Here is a 25,999-nt window from a genome sequence, read left to right on the forward strand (position 1 = left end):
AATAGACTGCGGTTTTAACTTTCTGATTACCCGTATAATTCGATTTCTGGAGGGGCGGGCAAGAGTTTCGTGTTCTTTGGTTACATTCTCGGGGGTTTCCAACGTTGCGGCACGTAGCCCGAATGCGGACGGGGCCGTAATTTACGATCGAAATTGAAAGAGTTTTTCCAGTTCCGAACAAATGAGATCAGGGAAGCGAATCGACTGACAATGGCGACTTCCACGCGTCTTTCTCGGATACATGCCGGATTCATGCACCGTGAAAACTTTTGATTAGTTTCGTACGACAAACGTACGTGTACAACACGTGTGTGGGAAATCTTCTAAGAGTAGGAAGTTCTAACAAGAAGTCCGGCCGGCAACTTTTAAGGACGCGTGGGGAGGAAGAGTGGGGGGGGGCGGAGAGGACGGAGAGGGGAGAGTGGGGAGGAGGAGAGGCTCGTTTAAAATATCTGGTTAAGTGCGCTCGAAATGATAACGATGTTTTGTATCGAATTTTGCGAATTTTCGTTATCTTTCGCGTATATTTCGTTCGGCGAGAAGGAACTTTATGATCGTGATATATATATATATATAATTTTTTTTAGTATCGAATTTATTCAAAATAGAATAGAGGAAGTGATTTTTATATTTGTTTAATGAAATTTCATTACATGTAACATGATTTTAAATGTTACTTTTAATCAATTTACTTTTATATCAATGTAAATTTCGTATTAAGTATAAAAATAAAATATATATTTTAATTCGAGGGTAACGCAATTTGAAACGTGCATTCATTGGTCGATCGTCGAAATTTCATTAAACCGCAAATGGAAGTGTCTCGAAGGATACAGTGGATAATGTGACGGTACAAACTATATTATAAACAGACGATCGGTATCGCGTTTGTCACCCGTTTATTGTTACCTACAATCGACAAATATACATGCGCGTGTAGAGCAACTCTGTACCAACCCGTCCTGTGCACCAAGGATAAGCCTGTGCAAATAGTGGCATTAATTGCCTACGCGTCGCCCTATTTGCATGCCATTATTCAGAATAATTGATGACTATTGGTGGACCTTATGCGCCGAAACTCATTACCATATTTAACGTACCGATCAGTCGCCCCTGCATCATCGTCATCGATCGAAAATTTCTTTTCGTCGATGGATAAAAATGACCCTGTTCGAGCGTAGTAATTTTTTTCTCGCGTGATGAACACTTTTTCTCTTTTTTCTTTTTTTTCTTCTTTTTCATTCCAAAATCTTGCGCGATCGTCTCGAGCAGCGTTATTTAGACCAGCGTTCCCCGTCGCGTGACTTGACGTTACGTAATAATAACCGCAATTTTTATCATACGAAATTTTTAAAATCCAGTAAATAAATAAAACTTTGAACACGTGTTTCCAGCAAAATTTTCCATCAAAAATTTATTTAAACTTAAACTTTTCTATCTACTCGCGTGCTATTTTTATATATCGATCAATCGAGAATATGCATTCGAAAACGCTAATTCGAAATTACTGCGTGGACTAAAAAAAAAAAAAATTTAAGATTCCAGAAACGATAAATATCGAAAAACGGAAAGTAAAACGGAAAGTTTGGTGGAACGATTCGAACGAAAGTGTCAATCGGAAATCCCATTGGCGAGGAGGGGGAAATGTTTTGGTGTTTCGTCGGTAGAACGACGATAGCTATTTTCTACCCGGTTTCTGCATTCTGTGCAGTTTGCGTTGCAGGGATCACGTAGAGCCGAGTAAATAGAGAGAAAGAGAGCAAAGGAGGGGGGCGCTCGGTGCGCAAACCATCGGGATCCGGTCAATTGCCTTTACCATCTCATTTGACGGCCATTGTTTCACGCGTGATAGATTTCGCCCGCCCGTTCTTTCGCGCTTTTTCATTATCTCTCTCTCTCTCTCTACTATAATTCCGATGAAGCGGCCATATTTAATCGGCGAACAGTGTCGTCGTACATCGCGTGACGACGAAAATATATTTTTTATCACTTGGATCTAAAGTTATTTCGAGAACTTTGTTTTCACGTTTTCTTGGCTATTATTATATCTAATATTTCGATTTCGATCTTGTACAATTTATTATCGTAAAGAAATATATATTAGGTTATGAAATTCCATGTTTTTGTTGATCGGAGTATAAATAATATATTTTCGAAAACTATAATTTATTATTTATATTATTAATAAAATATTAAATTATTATTATTTATATTATTAGATTTTAGATATCGGGATTTTATTTGAATTTCAAATTATAATTATGCATTTATTATATATGTTTAACACGATTAATAATAATTTGAAGTTAATTTTTTTTTTTTTAGATTAACGTGTTTAGATTAATCGAAGGATTTACTTTTTCTTTTTTAGAGTTATTTGTAATTTTAGCCCAATCCTTTACATTTAATATTTTTCTTATAAGAATATTGATAAGAATTAAATCGAACTCCATTTGATTCAATCAGTTTCCCGATTTAATATTGAATATTATAAAAGAATATTTTCGAAACTTGTAATCTTTATTCGATCGAAAATACGACTTTAATAATCTTTTCCATAATCGACATATTCTATTCTTACAAAACTTCAACGCGAAGAAATTTTTCGAACGTTCAATATTTTATTTTTCTAAAAATAATTCTTCTAAATAAGCGAAATATTTTTCCAGAAAAATTTATCCACTAAACTAATCGATTTCTTGCCAGAAAAAGAATCATTTCTTCACCGTACTTTTTTGTTCGACCGTGACGATGCTTTCGACCTTGTTTGTTTACAATTTTCACCGGGCGTCCAATTATCGATCGCGCATTATCCGTTTCTCGTCTCAGCGTATTAATTCTAAAACGGACGTTTCTAGCTTTATACATAACTTTCGCTTTCGATTTATCCTTGCTCTCGAGATTTACACAAACTCTCGAATCGAACTCGATATTTAACATTTAAACTCAGCAATTCTTCTTTTCTCAAAAAAAATTGAACCAGAATACGAAATTGTTACATGTAAGACGACAAATATGAAAAATATACAATCACAGATATAATCTAATATAAATTCGATATCGAGTTGCAATGACATATATAAAAAAAAAAAAATACAAAAATTTTGTTTAACTAGATAAAAAAGCCAAGCAATAAAATCAGTATATATATTCTATATATATATACTATATACTATATAAATATATAAATTCTATATACTATATATATTCGAGACTTTGAATTATCTTATAGAAAGAGAGGAAAAGAATTTGGTACATAAAACAATCGTATCACTTGGCTCACTCGGCCAAGAGATAGATAATGAAACGTGAACCCCGCTGAATAAATTGCAGATTTACGAGCGCGATGCACCCGGAAAAATTTTTTCCAGATATTTTTCCCCACCCGTATCCTCGACCGATCCGTTCCCAGATCAATCGCGCGTCTCCAAGGTCCCCGATATCAAAACTCTATATATCATATCCCTCCTCCTCCTACTCCTTCTTCGCGCCCCACTCCTTCTCCTGCTCCTTCTCCTGCTCCTTCTCCGCGCCCCTCCCTCTCCTGCTCCTTCTTCGCGCCCCTCCCTCTCCTGCTCCTTCTTCGCGCCCCTCCCTCTCCTGCTCCTTCTCCGCGCCCCACTCCTTCTCCTGCTCCTTCTCGCGCCCCACTCCTCCTCCCTCGCCGAACGCTTGTCCACCACCTTCGAAGGAACTCTTTCATCCGAAAAGGAGGAGAATTTATGAACTACGCTCGGCCGGTGTTCCAGTGGCTATGAGCCGGCTATATAGTTGTCAAACGTCGGCCCATTTTTCTTCCACCGGAATGGAAGGGAAGAGATAGGAGAAAAAGTTGGTGGGAGGTGCATTTCCAATGTTTTTGCTTGCTTTCTGGATCAATTTCTTCTTTCTTTCTTTTTTTTTCAATTTTTTCAGTTTTTTTTTTTTTTTAGAATAAGTAGCGTGAAATTTTTGAATTCGAGTCACGTTCAGAAATTAATAAAAATTGGTCGAATATAATTCTTCGTCATTTTTTTAAGTTGATTTGAATTTCAAAAATATCGGGATGTTTTCGTCAATTGAGAAGCCAGATTGTAAGACACTTGTTTTATTTTTTTTTTTTTTTGGAAGAAGCGTAAGAATAATTTTCCTGTAACACAGTTTACAGGATATTGGAAGATAATGTAGGAGAATTTTGGAAATTGATGAAATAATTGGAGATAAAAATCTAAAAATTGCGATAAATTTTCGAGACGAGAATTTTCCTCGAGTCACGAATAATCTTATCTTCTTACTCGAGGAAGAAGATGAAAAGAAAGGTGCATCGATATTAATAATAGGAACGATAATTGACGCTATTCCGTCATATGGAATATACGAGGAAATATTTTTCAAGCAGGAGAGATAAGAGCGCGACATGAAAATGAACGTGACAAATTGCAAAAAGTGGCCAAATATTTCCTAAAGATATGCAAAATTGTTCCCGTTATCGCGGTATATTTATTTGGAGCTACAATGAAATTCTATAATAAAACTGTAATTTAACGAAACGAAAGAGAACGTCTATCCTTATAATTATTCCTTTGCATAAAATAATTTTTAAAGTTGTATTGGTTGTTCACGTTAAAAAGATTCGTTTTCACTTTCACTGTGCACATTTAAGATTTAAAGAATAAGAGAAATTACGATAAAAAAGAAAATATTTTTATAAATAAATTTGAAATAATTCCTTTCCTTGATAAATTTTCACGAATTCACTATCGAATCTTTGGAAGGCGAAGCACGTGCCACGAAATTTTCAACTAGAAGATTTTTTCCCTCCGAACAACGATTTCTTTGACAGATTAATTAATTAATAGTCACTCGCGTGTCAGTCAAAAATCATTTCTAAATAACGAATAAATATAATTTTTTTCGAACACTTGTCACGTAGAGAGAAACTGTATAAACTACTGTATAATACAAGAGGAAAGATAAATCGTCTGTGTGCGCGAAACGAAGACAGCAAGCGTTCGTCGATCTCTCTCGACTCCTCGTCGATTCCACGCTGATCCAATTTCTCGATTCTTTCTCGTCTCGGACACCTCCATTGACCATTTCAATTCCAAGATCGCGATTCCTACTTTCACGTCGACGAGAGGACAGGTGACAGCCGATGTAAAATCGATTTTCTCGTCGTTATCCCGACTTGAAAAATTGGCATATGATATATATATCCCCTCCTATCTTCTTTGCAAGCGAGGGGAATTTTCTCTCTTTTTCCGTGAGAAGAGTTGTTACTTATTCTTCGAGTCGATCCGTTCGAAATAGTTATCATGAAAAATTCGAATCGCTTGCAAAAAACTTTCGCAAAAATTCTAATCCCTCCTGCGAGTGAATACGATATATTGGATATATGGAGGATGACACAACGAGATATCGTTTCGAACACGTTCGACTACTTTCGACCAGTTTCGACGAGCACGTGATATCTCGCCGCGAAGAGAGTAAAGAAACTGTTGGAAAACTGTTGCAATCGTATCGGTTGGCCGACCATTACGCGCAAACTTTGAATCCCTCGATACCGATTGTTACAACCTTATAAACTGTCTCCTATAGAACTCTTCTTTCGATCTCCCCTCGAATTTCGTGGGCGACATAGAAACGAGATAAAACTGACTGCAACTCGGTTAACGTTTCACATCACATTTATCGTGTTGGCAAAGGAAGAAGGAAGAGTTTCACGGATTCGATGAAAATACGTTCAACCGTCCCTTTGTCGGATTCCACACTGAATGTCTCCACGCTGCAAACTGTAAATAAAGACTTGACCAACCGACGATAATAAAGATCTGGCACGAAGCGAGTTCTTATCGCTACCGCTAGGGTAAATCCTTAACGTCCTTAGCGTCGACGAATTATTCCAATGTAATAAATTTTCTTCTGCTTCTTTCGACAAGAAGGAATTCGAGAAACGAGATCTTTCATTGGAAATGTGGAGAAAAAGATTTGAGATTCGTTGGAAAGTTTTTTGAAAATTATTATTATTATTTTTTCATTCGACGAAGTAACGAAATTCATTAAATTTTATCTCGAAGATAAAGTCTAGAAACGTATTTACCACGCGTGTACAAGGTAAGTGAGAAAAGCCATAAGAGCAGATATATATACGCGCCTTTTACCGTGTCTCGCAAAAGTAAACTTGGGAATAAGGAAAGTTGCAATTTTCTAAAGACACTTCACTAGTTTCACCTTCGATACTTATTACAATCAACTAGAACACGTTTATTCGCTCGTTAAAATATGTTTAGACAAGAAAAAAAAAAAATTGTACAATAATCGATTTAGATTTTTTTACCACTTTCTTCTTTTTTTGAAATTTATAAGGAAGAAGAATATGAAAATTGTTTACATAAGAAAAAAATCCTTTTCGTTCGATCATGATCTAGAGAAGAAAAAAAAAGGTGCACAAAGTGCGCGAAAACTCGATCGATTCGAAGGGTGGAGCCGATACACGCGAATCAGCTCTCTTTCTCTCTCAAAAGAGGAGATTTCGCATACGGCAAACAGCGGAACGGTCAATCAGCCGCCATTCAACGGCCATAATAAAATAACACAGGAGGCAAAGCTAGGGACTTTTTCGAGAGCAATCATGTCCAACGTTACACGCGTCCACGATTTAGTTAACTGAATGACTATTGAATGACTTTTAACGAACAATGGGGCAGAGTGGTGGGGGGGAAATCCTTCTCCAAAGCAACGAGTCTCTCTCACTGTCGATGCATTGTCGAAACCGGGATCATCGGGGGAGGGGGGGGGGGGGGGGGCGCCCGTTCGAGCGAATTCAGAAATGCTGGGCCGATTACCGCCGCAATTACCAAACAATCGCATCCCGCGATTCTGAATTGGAAAATTCTCGAAAGAGAGAGAGAAAGAGATTGTTTGGAAACAAGCGGCTCCCAATGTTTGTAAGAGGAGATGTAAAAGTCTTTTTTTTTCTTTTTTTTTTTTTTTTTTTTTTTTTTTTCCTTCTCGAGAGGTCGTTGTCATTTTTAGTTAAATGAGCGTCGTCGAGAGATGTTTTGGTTTTTTTTAAGAGGTAACGCGGAAGTTTCTCGAAAAGAAGTATTTTTTAAAAGTCGTCGCTGTCATTTTTGTTGGCAAGAGTCGCGAAGTGTTTTTTAAAAGGTAGCGATGTGTGTTTTTAGAGAGTCGTAATCTGTTTTTTTTTTCTTTTTTTTTTTCTCTCAGAATGACGCGTATGTACTGTTTTTTACCAAGTCATGAAACGACTTTTTTTTTTAAAAGTTAGATTTTTTTTTTCTTTCGTTGATAAAAATCACAAAGCGTTTCTTTCTCTGGGAGATCAAGAAGTTTTTTTTTCTTTAAATCTAGTGTCGTTGTTTTTCGATCGAAAGACGAAAAATGGAAGCAACACGTGGAAAAAAACGTGGGGGGAACGCTACGAATGAGTGAAAGATGTGCAAAAGGCCTATTGAAGGGAGGAGTTAAGGGAGAAACGAAGGAAAACGAGCATAAGTAAACGACTCTGTACACGCGTTGTTGAAACACGGAAGAGTAATATGTGGGATTGCACGGTGGAAATGCGAATAAAAAGACAAAAAAAAAAAAAGAAAAAAAGGAAAAAGGAGAGAAATGGGAAAAAATGTTTCAAGGGAGAGTAGAATAGGTGTGGCATGCCCGGTGGTGCTTCTCTATTATTCCTTTGAAACGCGGTCGGAAGTATGTGTGTATGTGTATATATGCACGTATATTCCGGAAGTATATTCTTGGCGAGAACGGTGGGAGCATAGAAATGGCAGAAAAACTTGCTCCATTTAACTGCAACTTTCACGGTGCTCGGATTCATATGAAAATTAGGTCCCGTTACAGTTGCTGGTTACGAGAAAAAAATGTACATATATATATATATATATATATACCATATAACGAAGATTTCGTTTCGTTGACAAGAAGCCAAACAAAGCGAAGTAAATCAATTCTCGAATTTTCTTCCCTAAAAATATTTTTTTTCTTTAATCTACGATAATCAATATAATAAATTCAACGATTTGTCATGATAACTTAAAAAAATTGTACAGAAAAATTGTATTGAATTAGAATCGATCGGTATTCAATAATCTCGAGAGAGTTGCTTTACGACATTATCATTTAATGGTAAAGAAGAAAGAAACTGTACAACATCCTCGCGTGGTAATTTCGATAAAATCAATTTTAGACAAATGTTCATCGAGAGATGCGAAAAAGAGAAATGTACAAAGAGAATAAGTTGTTCGAAGATGCTATAAATCTTCATTTCGTATGGTAAACTTTTCTCTTAGCCAGGGAAGCATTTTTTTCCCTAGGCTATTCTTTGCTTTGTTTCTCGAGTAGGGAACTCTCTCTTTCTATCTCTCTCTTTCTCCAAGCTCCGTACAATGTAGATTAAAGTCGCGTAAAGCATTTTTTCCACTAGATGTACGGCTACTTTGATTTTGATAAGTTACGCAGAAAGCGGACGAGAGTTTTCATGTTGGCCCCACGAGACGGTAACAAAGCGATACAACGACCAACTCTATAATCACGAGGCATTACTCTTATTATCTCCACTTGCTGCAACAAAGGCAAATTAAGCCGTAAAACTCTCGAGTAAAATACAAGTCTCTTGTAAATTATGTTCGTCTCGTGCTTTCCCTGTTACCCTTATTAATTACGTAGGCATCGATAACTTCTCTTGTTCTTTATAATTTCCACTATATTTTCTTCATAAAAATTCTTCGTAAAAATATATATATATATATATATATATATATCTGCAGTACCGACAGCTTCTCTCAGTCAAGATAAATTCGAAATAGTTAACGACATCGGCGAACGTTTTTATTTTTATGAATTAATAAAAACCGTGAAACAATTTGAAAATTTAATCGTCCCGACGAAACTTTATTCTGCGTTAAATTAATATTTTTATATCGGTCTAAGGATTAAATTATATAGTATGATATGAGTAAATGGTAAATATGAAATTGAGGAACGCAATATAAATAAAAAGAATAGATATAAAGAGATATAGACTCGCGTGACACGGTGAAACAAGCGGTTTAAGCTATATTGAAATTCTTAATATAATAAATTCTGTAATCCTTTTCGACTCGCCCCGATACACTTATCTTTGCGTGCAAAGATCATTTCAACTATTTTCTTTTTTTCTATCCAGTTTATCGTTTATTACGACGAGAATTTATAGATATATTAATTACTCGGTTAAGTTATATTCTGATAAATTTTAAAATTTGTTAATAATGATATATAAAAAATATAAAAAAAAGTATTTACACGTATCATAAAATCTTAAAAGTAATAAAAATTGGACGGTGAATCGAGTTTAAAAAGTGACACGAAAGGATGTTTCAAAGGAGAGATCTCGATTGAACAGTCGGTAATTAGGAAAATTATTTAATAAGGAAGTAAGGAAGAAATAAGTAAGATGGGAACGATCAAGAAACTCGAAGAACGATAATTCCATTAGTTTTACATTAGTAGAGCAAAGTTTAAATGGGCGAATGTCGCATTCGGTTCAACGATTTGCTTTCTATACTGTTCGAATTTCGATGTAATCCAGAGTGTTTGACCACGCGCTCGTCCAACCATTCGCCATTACCTTGAACGGCACACAGTGACAAAGTTTGGTCGTTACCGGTAGTTCGTTCTCACGTTTGTGCTCTTTCTATCCTGGCGTACACCTTATTATCTACAGAGTTTCGCTTCGTTTTCGCTTATTGCCTACGTCACTCATACCGTTTATCATTTCCGTTTCCAATGTTAAACCAATTTCGACGTATTTTATTCGCAAAAATTTATTTAATAATCATGATAAACGGAATATTGGAACCGATTATTATAGAATTAACAGTTAAAAAAAAATAATTGTAATATAGTCGAGTCAGACAACAATTTAGATTATATTTAAATTTTCAGAATTAAATGGGTTAAAGTACAAATAATTAAAAATTAACATAACGTTATTGCTTTGCTTCGTCATATTTACGTTACGTGAAGATGCAAGAAAGTAAAAAAAAAGAAAGAAAATCAAATGTCATAATTCTCGTTGACTCGTATATATATATATATATAAATTCTATCTCGAAAAATTCACAATGCAACGATAAAAGTTTCAACAATATAATTTATTATTGGGTCAAAAAAAAAACGTATCTTAACACACGTGTCTCGATAGATGGCAATCGTATCGTGTTACTCTCAAATAAAAATGTGATATCATTAAAATCTAAAATTGCACGAAACATGATAAATATTATTTTAATCATGTCGCGTTACGGAAGAAAATAAAATATTCTAAAAATAAAAGAACATAGTTAAAAATTATAATTAAAAAGGTATAATATTTCCGTATAAAATTCCGTTTTTCTTCTTTAAAAAAATTATTAACAAAGATATTTCGATCACGTGTATTACATATATTGCATTCACGCTTGATTAATAACCTCTCAAACGAAATGGGAAAAACGATTATTTTATTTCCTTTAAAAAATATATCGAGTAAGTAATATTTTGACAAAGATAAATTGACTAAATTCGTGATGACGTTATAAAAAAGATAGGAATTAGTATATAAACCGCCGAAATAGTTTGAAACAGTAAATAGAGATTCAGATCGAACCGAGCTTTCTAAAAGCAATTCCAAACAGCACAAAAATCAAAATGAGCAAAATCGTTGCTGTCGTCGTCCTAGCTGCCTTCTGCGTAGCCATGGTAAATATTCAATATTTTATTCAATATCAATTTCAAACATTTTACACGTAAAAATATCTTGATTAATCCATTATTTAAATTAATGATATTCTTAACTATTTCATTATTTCCTTCTCTTTATGCTACTCTGTTATGTTCTCTTCAAACTCTTTGTTGCGAGAGTCGTCTCATTATATACGTAAATCCAAGACTTTCTTTCGACCAATTAGTCGACTCGTGTCTCTTGAGCATCTGCCTTTAATTTCCCCTAGCGTTTAAAACTAGACGAATCCTAGCGGTTATCGAAACTTTTTATTCATACGCTTGTCCACACTGTATCTACTTGTTCACTATTTCATTTGAATGACATTTCATATCGTTGAGAAAATATTGTTCCATATTTTTTCTTGATCATTTTTAAATTTTCGATTCGATATTTGGTGAGAAGAATTATATTTTTTCGAATATCATAGTTCCAATTTTTCCTTTCTTCTCCTCTATCGATCCATCTTTGAATCTAACGAAATTTTTTCTTTTAATCGAAACAGTTGGTCAGCGATGTGTCCGCCAAAACATCAATCAGTGTCAAAGGCGAATCGAACGTGGATGTAAGTACGATTTGAATACGATTTTTTTTTTTTTCAAATATGAATTTTTGAAATAAAAATTACCTGATCTATTCTTAGGTCGTTTCCCAAATCAACAGTTTGGTTTCATCTATCGTGTCTGGTGCCAACGTGTCAGCAGTACTCCTAGCTCAAACTTTAGTTAATATCCTGCAAATTCTTATCGACGCTAATGTTTTCGCTTAATTTATATATTCTTTAGCTTTGTATTGCGCGCATACAACGCATTCGAATAAAGTAATTAATAAAATTCAAGTCGCACAGTATCTTATTCTTTTGCTTATCTTGAAAAATCTTCCTTCATATCGCAATTAACGTTGCAATCATGTTTCTTTTTTTTTTTTATCTCCGATTAATTATTGCAATTAATCCAGATAACGGAAGTGTATAACATTTATATAACATTTTAAAGATAAATAAAAATCACGTGAATCGTACGATGTAAATGTTTAAACAACTTGTTCGCAATAAAACACTTGGAACAACAATATTTTCGTTCGTGTCGAAAATTACGAATTATTCGAAACACGATTTCATATTAAATTTTCAAACCTCGTGTTATTATTACTTTATTATTACTCGTTTGATAATACGTTAAAATTCTTAAATATTTCCTCTCGAGTCGATTTCAACTTGACTGAGCTCGAAAGTAAAAAATGAAAAGAAGAGAAAAGGAAGGAAGGAAGGAAGGAAGAAATCAAACGGTTAAGAAGAGAAAATAAAAATCCGCCTGAATAAATGAGTAATTCCGAATAACGAGCGTTCGTGTACCGACCGAGAGGAGAAGCGGCCGAAAGAGGATGGCGGAAAGTAGCCTGCCATTCGTCAGCTGCTCTTTTGTATTCACCAGTCGGTATTCAGTGGCGAGACGATGGCTGCCGTGTTTGGCCAGAATTTTGACGTTGATGACGAGGGATGATAGATGCGTCCTGCATCCATTAGGAATAGTTGGATCGGCACGTGATATCGTTCGTTCGTATATATACACACATACATCTTTCTCCGCCTTTGAAATCGTACAATAGAACTTGTTAAAAATTCCACGTTTATATGTTATATGTTATATATATAACCTCTTTCGTGGTATAATATCCACTCTAGTTCAACTTTTTCTCTTCTCTTTTCTTTTTTTTACCATATTATATCACGATATGTGCAAAATACTTTTATTATTTACTATTTTTCGACCACTTTCTCCTCTTGAAAAAAAATTGTTCGAATTTTTGCAATCTCGATTTTCAATATCATTATTATAATTTATATTATGTTCTAATATCTAATATAGGATCTCCAGTTTCATTAAATTTGATTAGTGAAGTATTATTATTAATTGGAATAGTTTCATGATTGAAATTTATGATAGTAATAATTTTAATAATATATTGTTTATTTAGGTTTATTTATTCAATTTATTTATTTATATTTATTAATCATGGAAAAATTTCTATTATATTTAAAATTAAAAATGGAATTTTAGTTGAATATTTTGTATTATTAATACATTGAATTCCTTTGAATTTAATATTTTTAAAACTTTGTTTTATTTAAAAAATGAGTTTTTAAAATTTAAATATTCTCTCATTATTCTAGAAAATCAATTGATATTATCAATTGATATCGATACTCCGAAGATCGAAACAAATAATATATCTATTCTTAATAATTAATCAATTATTTTATTAAATTGTAGATTATTAATATATGAAAATAATTTAATATATATATATATATATATATATATATATATATATATATAAAATCGTGTGTTTCTTATTTTTTAAACACCCAGTAGTTAACGAGTTGGATCATGTTCCACGTAATTGACGCAATTCATATTCATAGGCCGGAATCAGAAAGGTGGGAGGAAGGGAGGGAGGGAGGGAGGGAGAATGGCCCAGCAATGAATCCGAACATCGGAAGTAGCGAAATAGCGTCGTCTTATGGTGAATACGCAAAACGAGCAGGAAGGGACGATAATTTCAGAACGAAAGTAAAAAGTAAAAAAGACGAAGAAGAAGAAGAAGAAGACAGTGCGTTATTACGTGTCTACAGTATCCTTCACTCGCTGGTAAATATGAATGACTTTAATATTCCGTAAGCACGAAAGCGCCACTTTTTAAAGTTCATGCATAACCCGAACGTGACCAGGAAATATTACAAAATCCTACGAAAAGCTCTTACTAACAGGAGCTATATGAAATAAAAAAATAAAATAAATAAAAGATTTTGTCATATTACGAAATTTATATATACTTTTTTTTTCTTTTTTTGCAATTTTTATTTTATTTTATTCACGAAATATAAAATTTAACTTAATTAATTTATAATATCGACATACAAAAAGTAAATAAATATGGAAGAAGAAAAGTTTAGAAAAGATTGTGTATATATATATATATCATTGGAAGTTACTTAACCTATAAAAGTTCTAGGGAACAATGAAAATTGTTGGAACAAGTGAGGTAATTATGAGATGAGAAATATATATGCAAAAATATATTTTTATCTGGAAAAGGTATGTAAATTCGTATCGATATTCTTGTTCAAAATAATCGAGACACATTGTAGATCTTTGAATTCCATCTACGTACAAATTACGTAGAATAACGATCTCAAAATTAAATTTTTGATCGAACGAAGAGATACGTGGATAATGAGTTCCGCACTATGCAAAAAATTAATAAAAAGAGCCACGTATATATTCTTATACTTGCGATGAGAATATTGTATATAACATGGTGTACGTATATATACATAGTGTGTCCACTTGCTAGAATTTTTTACATCAAACTTGAGCACGAAACTTGCTGCGATATACTTTCGCAGCAATCTCGACTAACCCGAGCTTTAATATCGGTTGACTAATTTAAATTTTAATCTTGTATTAACTATCGTTTTACGTATCTAATCTAATCTAATCTGTTCGATACAATTAATACTTTAAAAAAAAAATCAATATCAACGATCTTTAAATATTTCGAATTATTCATATTATATATTTAACGTCAATTAAAATATTTAAAAATCGTTTAAAATATTATATAAAAAAAAAAACTGGAAAAAATATTTTACTGTATTATACAATTGTAATTATCACTCCATATAATTACATTACATATTTAAATATTTATATAACCATAATTATTTTAAATTATTCACTTAACCACAATCAACGGAAACAAAAATGAATTCCAACGATTTGTTAAAAGAGCGTATCATTTAATTAGAAACAGTGTCGCAGCTGGTAACGCGACACGAAACACGAATCGCAGCCGCTGGAAACCGTCCACGCGTATTTATACATTTAATAGAAGCCTGACCAGTGAACTCCACCTTAATTCAAACTAATTTACATTTCACATGTTCACCGAAGCGAAGCACGCTTAGCGCTCCCATTTATCTTGGTTGAATTTAATTTCATCCTGGCAAAGTAAAGTACCGACTTATTCTTATAAATGTCATCAATCTATGCACTCTTGTCTTGTCTCTACAAGATGTTGAGATATTTACTTATTTGTGTCTTGTCTATTCTTCTCCTTGTTTCTCACTTATATTTATGTTTTTCGATCGATAAAATTATAACGTAGGTATCTTTGAAAGATCGAACTTCATACTGAAACAAAAAACATAATAATTAAATTATTATTAATTCCTGAATGATGTGCCAGGCAAAAGAATTCTAAGCAAAGTTATTCCCATTCTATTAAAAACGTAAAAATGTATAAATAATTCTGCTGTTTTAGGCAGAGATATTATCACGTGACCAGACTTTTATTAAAATCAAATGTTACATCATTAGAACATATATTGAAACAAAAAAATTATGTAAATTAATATTCATTATTAATTTATCGACCCTCTGACTTTAATTAATAATTGCGATAAAGCGCCACATAAGATTCCTAAACAAAGTTGTTAGACGAATGCTATTCCCTCTATTATTAAATAACTTTGTCAGATTATTTTGCCCCTTATTAAGTTAAATAGAGATATATTAATGATCAAACTTCTTTTTAAAGCTAAACATCGCGTAGTATTATTGAAATACATTGAATAAATAAAAAATTAAATTATTATTGGCTACTGACTTATTATTGATTGATCAATTGGCACTAATCATTATGTAAGGCACGGAATGACGCGTCGGGTAAAAAATTTCCGAATAAAATTGTCAAACCAGCATGGTACTCCCTCTATCGTTAAAAGTGACACTAAAAATATATCACGTGACGAAAATTTCCACAAAAATATACATCGTATCACTGATAATGGAATAAACAAAAATTAAGTTATTATTGTTCTGTTCATTAATCATTATATAATGCGTCGTTGCGCTAAATTTCAAAAAAAGTTCCAAAGAAAGTTATCACACCAAACATTATCCCCTCTACCATTAAAAAATGATTATTATTATTTTGTTCCCACTGCTTGGCTAGGCAGAAGTACATCAAACTTCCATCAAAGCTAGACGTCGCATCGTGTCACGCGTATTGGAACATATATTAGCAAACAAAAATTAAGTAAGTTATACAATTGATTACTAACCGATCATTGATCTATCACTTTAACTGATAATTATATAAATTGAACAATTTACAACGTAAAAATGTTATGAGTAACGAGCACTGTACTTCCTATCATCAAAAGTGACTACGTTATACTATTTGCTCTCGCTGCTGGATTAGGTATATTAAAGGTATATCACGTGACCAGGTTTCCGTCAAAACTAAGCATCATGTCACGTGACGCAGTGGTATATGAAGATAATGTGACGTCATGTATTCTCCCCATAGAAATTCGCCATTTTAGCGATAGAGGAGGTAGAGTATCGTACTTGCCGACAATTCTGATCTCGCACGATAATATTCCTACACGGCAGTATTCTCTTCAATTTCTCTTCTCTCATAAACGATAGAATCTCGAAAATGCGTCGAGGAAAAGGAAAATTAGTAAAAAGACATTAATCGTAAATATTTTTAATAAATTCAAGTATTATTTTTACTATTTTATTTCCACGCTCGATAACCCTTTTTTCGTAAATTCCTTGCAATATCGTAACGATATACGTAATTACAATTATAAATTATAAATTATAACGATTATCAAATTTATCAAATGAATTTGTGCTGAAATAAAATCCGTCCTCTGAAAAGATTTCCAAAATGTATAGAAATAGTAGTCACTGCATTAAAACGAACAAAGATTGTCTAAATAGCTACGTTTAAATGCAAACAGCAAGTCACAACAGGCGTTGGATATCCCGCTGAAACACCGAGACACCGTTTGATTAACATTTTCATCGCATCTCGAAAGTTTAGAGTTCTTAGAAAATTCGAAATTACAAATTTTCATTAAAAAGTTTCGGTACCGATTTGCATAACTACACCACTTCACGATGTTCCATACACCGTCCAACGCTAGATTAAACTTGCGAGATCTCCTTGACATTTAATTAATACGTTTAATCTAATAAAAATAGACGAGGATATTTAACAAGATATTTAAAAATCTTTAATCTTGAAATATCCTTACTCGATATGAAAATCAAAACAGCAGGAAAAAATATAATTTACGTCCAAAATATTACACAATACAAACACAATACACACTTTCTCGATGCGAATAATTTTACGACCGACACATGCGGATAATGTTAAGACGGTTTTCTCGATATTTTCAAGAATGATTCTTCTTATTGAACGCACGTTACTCGATTCTTCGGCTCTTGAGAACAAGTAATTTCGATGGGATTTCACCGTTCGCCTAGTTCGCACCGCTGTTTCCGAATGGGATTGAATAGCACAGCTCTGACAAACTGTCCTCGCGGCCTTGTTTTCCAATTTATCCGTGATCCACCGCTCAGACGTCCGACCACGATACTTCTCTTCCCTGTAACAGATCGTTACATTAAATCTATCGAAAAATTCTCGATAACAGCTTACCGTCGTTCGTCGATTTTTTTACACGGGGATACAATTATTTCGTATTTCGCTGAATAAAAACGTGGAAAAAAAAAAAAAAATAATTGTTTTGAACAATTATTCAACTTATCTCAAGGAAATCGATAAAACGATTCTTATATGTAAATAATAATCGAAAACTATAAATAAGATAAAATTAACGAAGAAATATTAAGATAAGGCAATTTTTTTTTTTTTTTTTTGTTAAAATATAGCACAATTTTCTTTCGAAAATTTTTTTTTTAACAATATTTTAATAATATGCGAATTTCTTTTCTTTAATCGTATAATTTTTTTTTTTACATTCTTTTAAACGAAACGTTCATAAAATATAAATATGAACGAGTTAGTAGAAAAGAAGTTATATAATTTATAATCGAACCATATTAGAATAGATAAAGGAAATATATACCGGTACGATATCGAATTAAAAAAGCAAAAAAAAAAAAAAACGGAATCTTTTTTTTTTTTTTTTCTTTCTTTGGAAACACAATATATGCCTTAATTACGAGACGAATTAATAGACGTCGAAGCGACTTTGATTGGAAATCCTTCATTTTCAGTTGCGTTCGACTTTATTCCAGGGAAACTGGTTCAAAAGCTTGGTAATTTTGTCGATCGTTCGACCGAAATGTAAATTTTATGCCACTATTAAAATCGATCTCGTCGTTAAGCACGGCCGAGCGTTTCCCTCGTTCGTCCCACGTGTTGCCTTAATAGAGTATCCTCAAAGTCTCAATTACAATAGTTTCCATTATCAACAATTATATAATATAACGCGACGTACACGTCACAATGACTCACTTCTTTTTTTTTCGTTATTGATTTTTTTCATTCGTTCAATAGTTAACGGTTTTTTTTTTTTTTTTTTTTTAACACGTAATGCCCAATTATAACCTAACCTATCCTGCGTGAAACGTATACGTTATCGTTACATCCTTCTCTGTACTTCTTCCACTATTATTAATATATCGCGATTACCATTTGTCGATGTTACAGGCGTCTAGTTATTTTTCGATTAAATTTTCGCTCGCTTGTCAAAAATTTCGATTCGATAAAAATAATAATATGAAGAGAAAAACGATATCAATGTGTATCAGTTTTTTTTTACATAATAATAATTTTTACAAATAGTGAATAACTTCAAAGGCAAGTGAAAAAATTTTAACTTATCGGAAACTTGCGTTGAATGACGTATTGTATTTATTACATAGATAATTTACTATATGTATATCGCCAAATGCGGCAGAAACTTACAGTGATCCGATAGTCGGTCAAACTTCATGATTCAAGAAATAGTCAAGTCTGTCAATGTTAATTTAAATCGAAGTTTTTAATATTTTTGTGGCGTGGCTCGAATAAACTCTTAATATTCGTATATGTGTACGTGGGATCGATAATCCTTCAATTATCTCATATTAAGATACGTTGCTGTATATCGTTGAAGAATATTTTCTTAAAAATTCGTATTTAAAACTTTCGATTAGATATCGATTTATTCAATTATATAACATCATTGTATTTATATCTTAATAAATGTCATCGATATATCAAAAAATTTCACGTGAATAAACAAAGTATTTAAATTTATTTTTAAACATTTGTCACAATATAACGCGAAGTGTAAAAAATTTTTGAAGAGACGAGATCACTTTGAAGTAACGAAACTCGAATATACGAAAAATTAAATCGATTTAATTTATCAAGTTACTAGCAATTGAAGGTTATGTTAGTCGGCTCAGTAACTAAATTCTTTAATCGATATTTTTGTACACCAATGTTTCTTTTACCTTCTAAAATTTTCCGAGATATATGTATGAGTAAATTAATGAAAAATAAATTTAATCTCATTCGTTCTATTTTAACTTATCTGCTATCTATTATTATAAATATTGTATTTGTGTTTGACAAGAAGTACAGCGAAAGGAAACATTCAACTTCTTTTGTTCGACGTTACTATATGACTTTATTTGTAGATATAACACTTTTGACCGATACATCGTGTCTATTTTTATAAAATCGATCTATAATCTTCCTTCCAGGAAAAGAATTTTCATATTGTTCTTGAGTCACGAACAATATACGTAATATATTGTTTAATCGAATCTATTTCTTTCCTAATCGATTCACACATCTATCCCCTAATATCGATTCTATAATAAATAATAATAAATCTCGATACATCTTAAATTCGATAATTATTACGAATTCTTTGTTTCAGAAATCGGAAAATTATGTGGAAGGCAGTGTTGTTGATCGCAATCCTGTCCGCTGCAACGAATAAAAGTAAATATTTCAATCAATTTTACAATATCGTTTCTTAAAATCTCCCCTCCCCTGTAATTTCAATCAATCGTTAGAAATTAAAAAATTAACAAAATTAAAAAAAAAAAAATTTCCCGATCAAAATGCGCGTAAATATCAAAATATATTCATTTCGAAACATGGTGAACCGCAACAGGTGTTGCAAACGACTGCGTGCCACGAAGTTTCGGGACAAATAATATCGTATGCGTTTGCAACTCGACTTACTGCGACAGCACACCGGAACCGAAGCCGAGCAGTCCAGAAAAAGGTACTTTTCACTGGTACGTATCGAGCAGAGATGGCCTCAGGCTGAGCTTGTCAAAAGGACAAATGGGCCGTTGTCAAAACGATGGATCTTTAACCCTGAACATCGATACCTCGAAAAGATATCAAACGATCCTCGGTTTTGGTGGCGCTTTTACCGACTCGGCGGGAATGAATATCAAGAATCTGAGCGAGGCTACTCAGGATCAATTAATCAGGTACAATACAACGGATCGATGATGAACTATTATCACTTATTCGATTTGGACAAAAATTGAACTGATAAATATACAATAAAACAATAGTAAAGTGTGCAACGAGTAACGACACCTATGTTTAACTTGTAGAGCGTATTTCGATCCGAAAGATGGAAGTAGATACACGTTAGGCCGTATACCAATAGGAGGAACAGACTTCTCTACGAGAGCCTATACATTGGACGATTACGATGACGATGCGACGTTGCAACATTTCGCGCTTGCTCCTGAAGATGTCGAGTATAAGATACCGTATGCGAGGAAAGCTGTCGAATTGAATCCCGATTTAAGATTCTTTAGCGCCGCGTGGTCGGCGCCGACATGGATGAAAACTAATCACAAAATCAATGGATTTGGTAAGTTAAGAAAGTATATATATATAGATCATTTTTTTTCTAAGATAAATATCTCAGTTTTGAATAAGTTTTTCGAACGCTGAATACAACTTGTTTTTCATTCGAAACACAGGTTTCTTGAAGACCGAATATTATCAAACTTTTGCCAATTACATATTGAAATTCATAGAGGAATATAAAAAGAATGGAGTAGATATATGGGGTGTTTCAACTGGAAACGAACCATTCGATGCCTATATTCCTTTTGAACGTCTTAACAGTATGGGATGGACACCAGAGCTGGTTGGCGATTGGATCGCTAACAACTTGGGCCCAACTTTGGCAAATTCCGAATACAACGCCACACATATTTTCGTTTTGGACGATCAAAGACTAGGATTACCTTGGTTCGTTAACGAAATCTTTAAAAATGAAATTGCGAGAAATTATGTTTACGGCATAGCCGTACATTGGTACGCGGATATATTGATTCCACCGGTAGTATTAGATCAAACGCACAATAATTTTCCTGACAAAAATCTGTTGATGACCGAAGCATGTGAAGGTAAGATATATATTTATTAAATTAATTTAATTAATTTAATTAATTATAAGAATATTCCTTTAAAATATTCGAATAAGTATGTATACAAAAAAATTGATCTCGCAATTAAATATCCGTCGATATAATCAGTGTACTTTCTCTCATGAAAAATATTCTTGTACAGGATCTTTTCCATTGGAAAAAAAGGTTGTGTTGGGATCATGGGAAAGAGGAAAAAGATATATATTAAGTATAACGCAGGTAAAGTGTTAATTAAATTAGTTATAATGAACATTTTTAAGGAGAAAGGATATTATTTATCTAATCTTAATATAAACAATTTTTACTCATAAGAAATATAATCTATTTTTAAGTATATGAATCATTGGGGAGTTGGATGGGTGGATTGGAACATAGCTTTGAACAAAGATGGTGGACCAACCTATATCAATAATAACGTCGACTCGCCCATTATTGTAAATCCGGAAAATGATGAATTTTATAAACAGCCGATGTATTACGCTCTTAAGCACTACAGCAGATTCGTCGACAGAGGATCGGTCAGGATTTTCATCACCGACACGATTGAAATTAAGGCCGCAGCCTTTATAACGCCCTCGAACGAAATTGTGGTTGTTGCGTATAACGAGTAAATGAGAATTTATTTTCAATTATTTGTAATCGACGCAAGAGTGCGTGTCATATTTATAACAATTATCTTGCTTTTCAGCAATAATGAAAAAACAAATGTGGTTCTGAACGATGTGACAAGTGAAGATTATATTTGTTTGGAATTACCCCCACATTCTATGAATACTGTAATTTACAACAAATAGAATACAACATATGAAATGAAAGATCATATGAATGAAAAGCAACCGATGAAGTATATTACAAATTCTATCATGTTAAAAATGTAAAAATGTAAATTATATTGGATTATAAGTAATAAATGAAAAGATGTATTATTATTATTATTATTATGTTTATTGAAATAAAATAAATTGAATAACTGAAATAAAACTTTGTTCTAATAAATAATGATAACATTCAAACAATATATTCTTTGTATATCATAAAAATATTCCAACGATCACGATATATATATATACAGGTGCACATAAATAAATTTGGCATTTTATTTTGTGAAAACAATTTGCAGGTTCAGGTACATAAATATTCATCGGCAAATATTGTCTGCAATTCGCCCTGTGCAATTATAATTCATGAGAACGATATCTGAATTTTCTATTCAATGACTCGCTTTTCGTTTTATGATTATCAACGCGATTCAAATTTAAAAGTTTTTTTTCTTTTTTTTTTTTTTTTATGTTGTTTCTATCGATTAAGATATCGATCGGTTGAGTAAATAAATATGTTAGATATCGTTACACGTTAGCAACATTAGCAATTATTTTTAAAAAAAGAAAAAAACTTTTAAAAAAGAAAACGGAAAAATTTGCGTTGTATAAATTCGATGATTATGAAATTATGTTAATCGAGAACTTAATGCTTTCCTTTAAGTAGCAAGAGTAAATGATTCGAGTATCGTATATTTAAATATATCTTGCATTTTACGATAATTTCACTTATTATATATATATATATATTAAAAATATAAAAAGAAAGCTTTTTAACATATTTCGTTTCGATAATTTCTATTTTTAACATTATAAATTTCATATGCAATTCAACATTTCTTATCGGAAATTAATTTTAATATATTCTTTTCTTACGTCAATTTTTTTTTCTTCATCAATTTTTTTGCAAATATTTTGAACATCATTAAAAGAATAGAGATAACTGCTCAATTTACATTAGAAATGTATGTCAGTTTTTGAGAAAAATTAATGCTAAATAACGAGTTGAAATAAAAACAAAAAATACAAATTTTAAATAATAATATTTTAAGTAAATTACGGAGATATATTTTAAAAAATTTATTTAATTTTTTTAGGATAAGTTTTTTTAATTCTTTTTTGAAATTAATTACACTTGTTATTTGTACTTTGCGTTCATATTATCTCCGTTTCATCAAGCTATGTAAATAATTCCAGACTTTGTATAATATTATAAAAATGTGTAAATACTTTAAATTATTAAACAAATAATACTTTATTACTTTGTTCTTGCTTATTAATATTGATAAATTTCTATATCTATTTCGTATAACAAACATTATTATAAAGATAAGAAATAATAGACAACATACAAATACAGATAATATATCACTTATATGAATAGCATGTCAATTTTATTTTATTTTCATTTGGAAAAGTATAAAAGAAAACGTCCAAGTAATTATATATCAGTCAGACTTCCTTCATTAATCCATTTAAATTTATTTAGCAATGAACACGAAACACTGGGCTAAACTTCTATTCCTAATTTCTTTTTTCTTCAGAAAAAGTGAGTCAAATATAAAATTCACTTATACTGTTTAAATATACGAAAATATATCTTTAGAAAAGTCATATCTTTAAAATCACTCTTAAAAATAAGAATTTATCGACCAATATATTGAATAAGTCTGAATCGTTCTGGTCGATCATTCTTTTTTTAAATTAATTTTTCAAACGATTAATTGAATTAAATTACGATTATTTCGATTAATTATAGGTATCGCAAACGATTGTGCACCTTACCGTGTAGATAATGAAATAATCGCGTGTGTCTGCAATGCGACATATTGCGACGGTATACCGGATAATATTCCGGAAGTACCTACGGAAGGTAATTCCTATTGGTACGTGTCAAATAAGCAAGGGCTGCGAATGAACGTGTCAGAAGTAAAGTTTGACAGGTGTGAGAACTTTGTCGCGGATACAACAATCACCGTAGACAGTAAGAAAAAATATCAAAAAATAATTGGGTTTGGAGGCGCGTTTACCGATGCCACTGGTATAAACATAGCGAAACTCAGTCGAGCTACTCAGGAACAACTGATTCGGTAATTCGATCTCTGCCTAAAAGGTTAACAGAAATACGCGATAATTTGATACTTAAAATACACGATTTTTACATTGTTTAGTGCGTATTACGATCCGAAAAAAGGAAGCAGATATACATTGGGCCGTATACCTATTGGTTCCACCGATTTTTCTACGAGAATTTACACGTACGACGATGCTCCCGGTGATAAATTGTTAAAAAACTTTTCCCTTGCACCGGAAGATTACAATTACAAGATACCATATGTAAAATTAGCTGTTGAATTAAATCCTGAAGTACTATTGTTCGCAGCAGCATGGACTGCCCCATTGTGGATGAAACAATTCGACAACAATATCAGTACGTATGATAATAACGATATTAATTATATCTTGAAGTTAAAGTCTAGAAAATTAAAAAAAAAAAAAGCGATAGAACAAATTTTTCTTTTTTTCTTTCTTTATTTAATTAACATCTATAAATTTATTATAATAAATTTTATAATTATTGATTGATTAGCTTATTTGAAAGAAGAACACTATGAAACCTACGTTAATTATTTGATTAAATTTTTGGATAAATATGAAAGAAACGGTGTTAATATATGGGGAATTACACCTAGCAATGAACCGTTGCTCGGTTTTATGATCGATAATCCAAATATTTCTATGACATGGATACCCAAAACACAAGCTAATTGGATTGCTAATTATTTCGGCCCGATTTTGGCATCATCACCATTTAATAAAACGTTACTTTTAACTTATGACGATAATAGAATCAAAGCAATCGAATATGTCAAAGCAGCGATCGAGATTGGAGGAAAATATATTGCTGGAATAGGTATACATTGGTATAAAGATTCTACTTATCCTGCAACTATCATAGATCGTATACACGAGAAATATCCTGACAAATTTATTCTTATGACTGAAGCATCCATATGTAAGTTCTCACTTATATTTATAATATTTATTAATTATAAAACAAATATAAATAACAGAGAAACTTTTAGTTACCTTATTTTTTTTTAATCGTTTAGTTAATCCAATATGGAACTGTAGCAGTAAACTTAAATCAGAAGCATGGCAAAGAGGCGAAAAATATATTTTAAGCATAATAGATGTGAGAGAATTTTATTATAATTTTATTAAAAATTTCTTGAAAATTGATTGTTTGAAAAATTGTTAATTATTAAAATAACATATTTTATGTTAAGTATATGAATCATTGGTCAGTTGGATGGGTAGATTGGAATATGGTTCTGGATAAAACTGGTGGACCAACCGTTGTTAATAACAATCTCGACGCTCCTATTATCGTAAATCCAGAAACCGATGAATTTTATAAACAACCTTTGTATTATGCTATCAAACACGTTAGCAGATTCGTTGATAGAGATTCTTTCCGAATTTCTATTATTGATAATAATTCGATCAATTCTACAGCCTTTCTTACACCGTCGGGAGAAACGGTTGTTGTATTATATAATGGGTAACAAAAAATTTATTTTTTTACTACTTAATTATAGAATATAAAATAATGAAATACTTATTTCAATTATAAATTTCTTTTTTTACACAATCGTATGTAATGTAGCTATTGATATTTTATTACTTTTTTATTATTTTTTAGGGCTACTTCTACAAAACATATAATTCTAAAGGATTTGCAAAAAGATAGTAAACTTTGCTTGGAATTATCTCCGCAATCTATGAACACTTTAAAATATAAATAATAAAAATTTTTTGAATATTACTTTAATCTAATCACAATTAAAAAAATAAGAAGAAGCAATAAAATCAAAGAGAATAAAATAAATAGAAATATTTTACTTTTATAAGTTTTATACAAATGTTTTTATATATTTTATGTCAAATTCTTATATAAGAATTTAAAAAATAAATTAGATATATTATAAGATTATTATAAAAAAATAAAAAATAAAATAATTTCTTTTAAATTGTATTTTGTATGAATATTTTATAAAATATTTTGTATGAAATAATCTATTTTAACATATTTTATTTAATTAATGTTATATTAGTATGTATTAAGAAAGAGA

General features: G+C 31.8%; 3 protein-coding genes and 1 long non-coding RNA gene across 12 annotated transcripts; 3 read left to right on the forward strand and 1 right to left on the reverse strand.

The window, feature by feature from the left end:
- The first annotated feature begins 10,635 nt into the window (after positions 1-10,635).
- LOC406093 (apisimin) lies at positions 10,636-11,589 on the forward strand. The gene is given in 3 exon segments (NM_001011582.1): positions 10,636-10,731; positions 11,259-11,318; positions 11,397-11,589. Coding segments are annotated over 3 exon segments (237 nt in total). The 5' UTR covers positions 10,636-10,680; the 3' UTR covers positions 11,523-11,589.
- Positions 11,590-13,259: 1,670 nt separating this feature from the next.
- On the forward strand, positions 13,260-21,978 carry LOC409708 (glucosylceramidase-like). 5 transcript variants are annotated; one of them, XM_006570549.2, is made up of 8 exons: positions 13,260-13,404; positions 19,518-19,582; positions 19,758-20,085; positions 20,215-20,480; positions 20,593-21,024; positions 21,188-21,264; positions 21,378-21,652; positions 21,734-21,978. In XM_006570549.2, the coding sequence occupies exons 2-8, from the start codon at positions 19,531-19,533 to the stop codon at positions 21,837-21,839; spliced, it is 1,536 nt and encodes a 511-aa protein (XP_006570612.1). In that variant the 5' UTR covers positions 13,260-13,404; positions 19,518-19,530; the 3' UTR covers positions 21,840-21,978. The 5 variants fall into 5 exon arrangements, with proteins under 5 accessions (XP_006570612.1, XP_006570611.1, XP_006570610.1 ...); XM_006570548.3 differs by lacking the exon at positions 13,260-13,404 and adding an exon at positions 15,727-15,856; XM_006570547.3 differs by lacking the exon at positions 13,260-13,404 and adding an exon at positions 18,526-18,679.
- On the reverse strand, positions 14,535-18,433 carry LOC102656621. Of its 5 annotated transcripts, XR_003304939.1 has the most exons (5): positions 17,806-18,433; positions 16,869-17,225; positions 16,705-16,802; positions 16,339-16,599; positions 14,535-14,949 (listed from the first exon to the last, which is right to left on the reverse strand). It is a non-coding gene; the product is annotated as an uncharacterized LOC102656621 (long non-coding RNA). The 5 variants fall into 5 exon arrangements; XR_003304937.1 differs by having other exon boundaries at positions 16,705-17,225; XR_003304936.1 differs by having other exon boundaries at positions 16,339-16,802; positions 17,806-18,148.
- Positions 21,979-23,266: 1,288 nt separating the features above from the next.
- On the forward strand, positions 23,267-25,718 carry LOC409709 (putative glucosylceramidase 4). Its single transcript, XM_393208.7, has 7 exons — positions 23,267-23,412; positions 23,623-23,953; positions 24,035-24,294; positions 24,454-24,879; positions 24,977-25,059; positions 25,154-25,428; positions 25,570-25,718. The coding sequence occupies exons 1-7, from the start codon at positions 23,355-23,357 to the stop codon at positions 25,670-25,672; spliced, it is 1,536 nt and encodes a 511-aa protein (XP_393208.1). The 5' UTR covers positions 23,267-23,354; the 3' UTR covers positions 25,673-25,718.
- Positions 25,719-25,999: the final 281 nt, after the last annotated feature.

This window comes from Apis mellifera, linkage group LG6, assembly GCF_003254395.2.
Source record: "Apis mellifera strain DH4 linkage group LG6, Amel_HAv3.1, whole genome shotgun sequence".
Classification (NCBI taxonomy): domain Eukaryota; kingdom Metazoa; phylum Arthropoda; class Insecta; order Hymenoptera; family Apidae; genus Apis; species Apis mellifera.

What these genes read in the sequence shown, in the direction of transcription:
- LOC409708 (XM_016912658.2), top strand. Translation starts at nt 18,580, where the DNA reads ATGATTCAAGAAATAGTCAA. An exon ending in ACTCAGGATCAATTAATCAG is followed by an intron (nt 20,086 to 20,214) that starts GTACAATACAAC and finishes TTTAACTTGTAG; the next exon opens with AGCGTATTTCGATCCGAAAG. An exon ending in GATGACCGAAGCATGTGAAG is followed by an intron (nt 21,025 to 21,187) that starts GTAAGATATATA and finishes ATTCTTGTACAG; the next exon opens with GATCTTTTCCATTGGAAAAA.
- LOC409709 (XM_393208.7), top strand. Translation starts at nt 23,355, where the DNA reads ATGAACACGAAACACTGGGCTAAACTTCTATTCCTAATTTCTTTTTTC. An exon ending in TATGACTGAAGCATCCATAT is followed by an intron (nt 24,880 to 24,976) that starts GTAAGTTCTCAC and finishes TTAATCGTTTAG; the next exon opens with TTAATCCAATATGGAACTGT. An exon ending in ATATTTTAAGCATAATAGAT is followed by an intron (nt 25,060 to 25,153) that starts GTGAGAGAATTT and finishes TTTTATGTTAAG; the next exon opens with TATATGAATCATTGGTCAGT.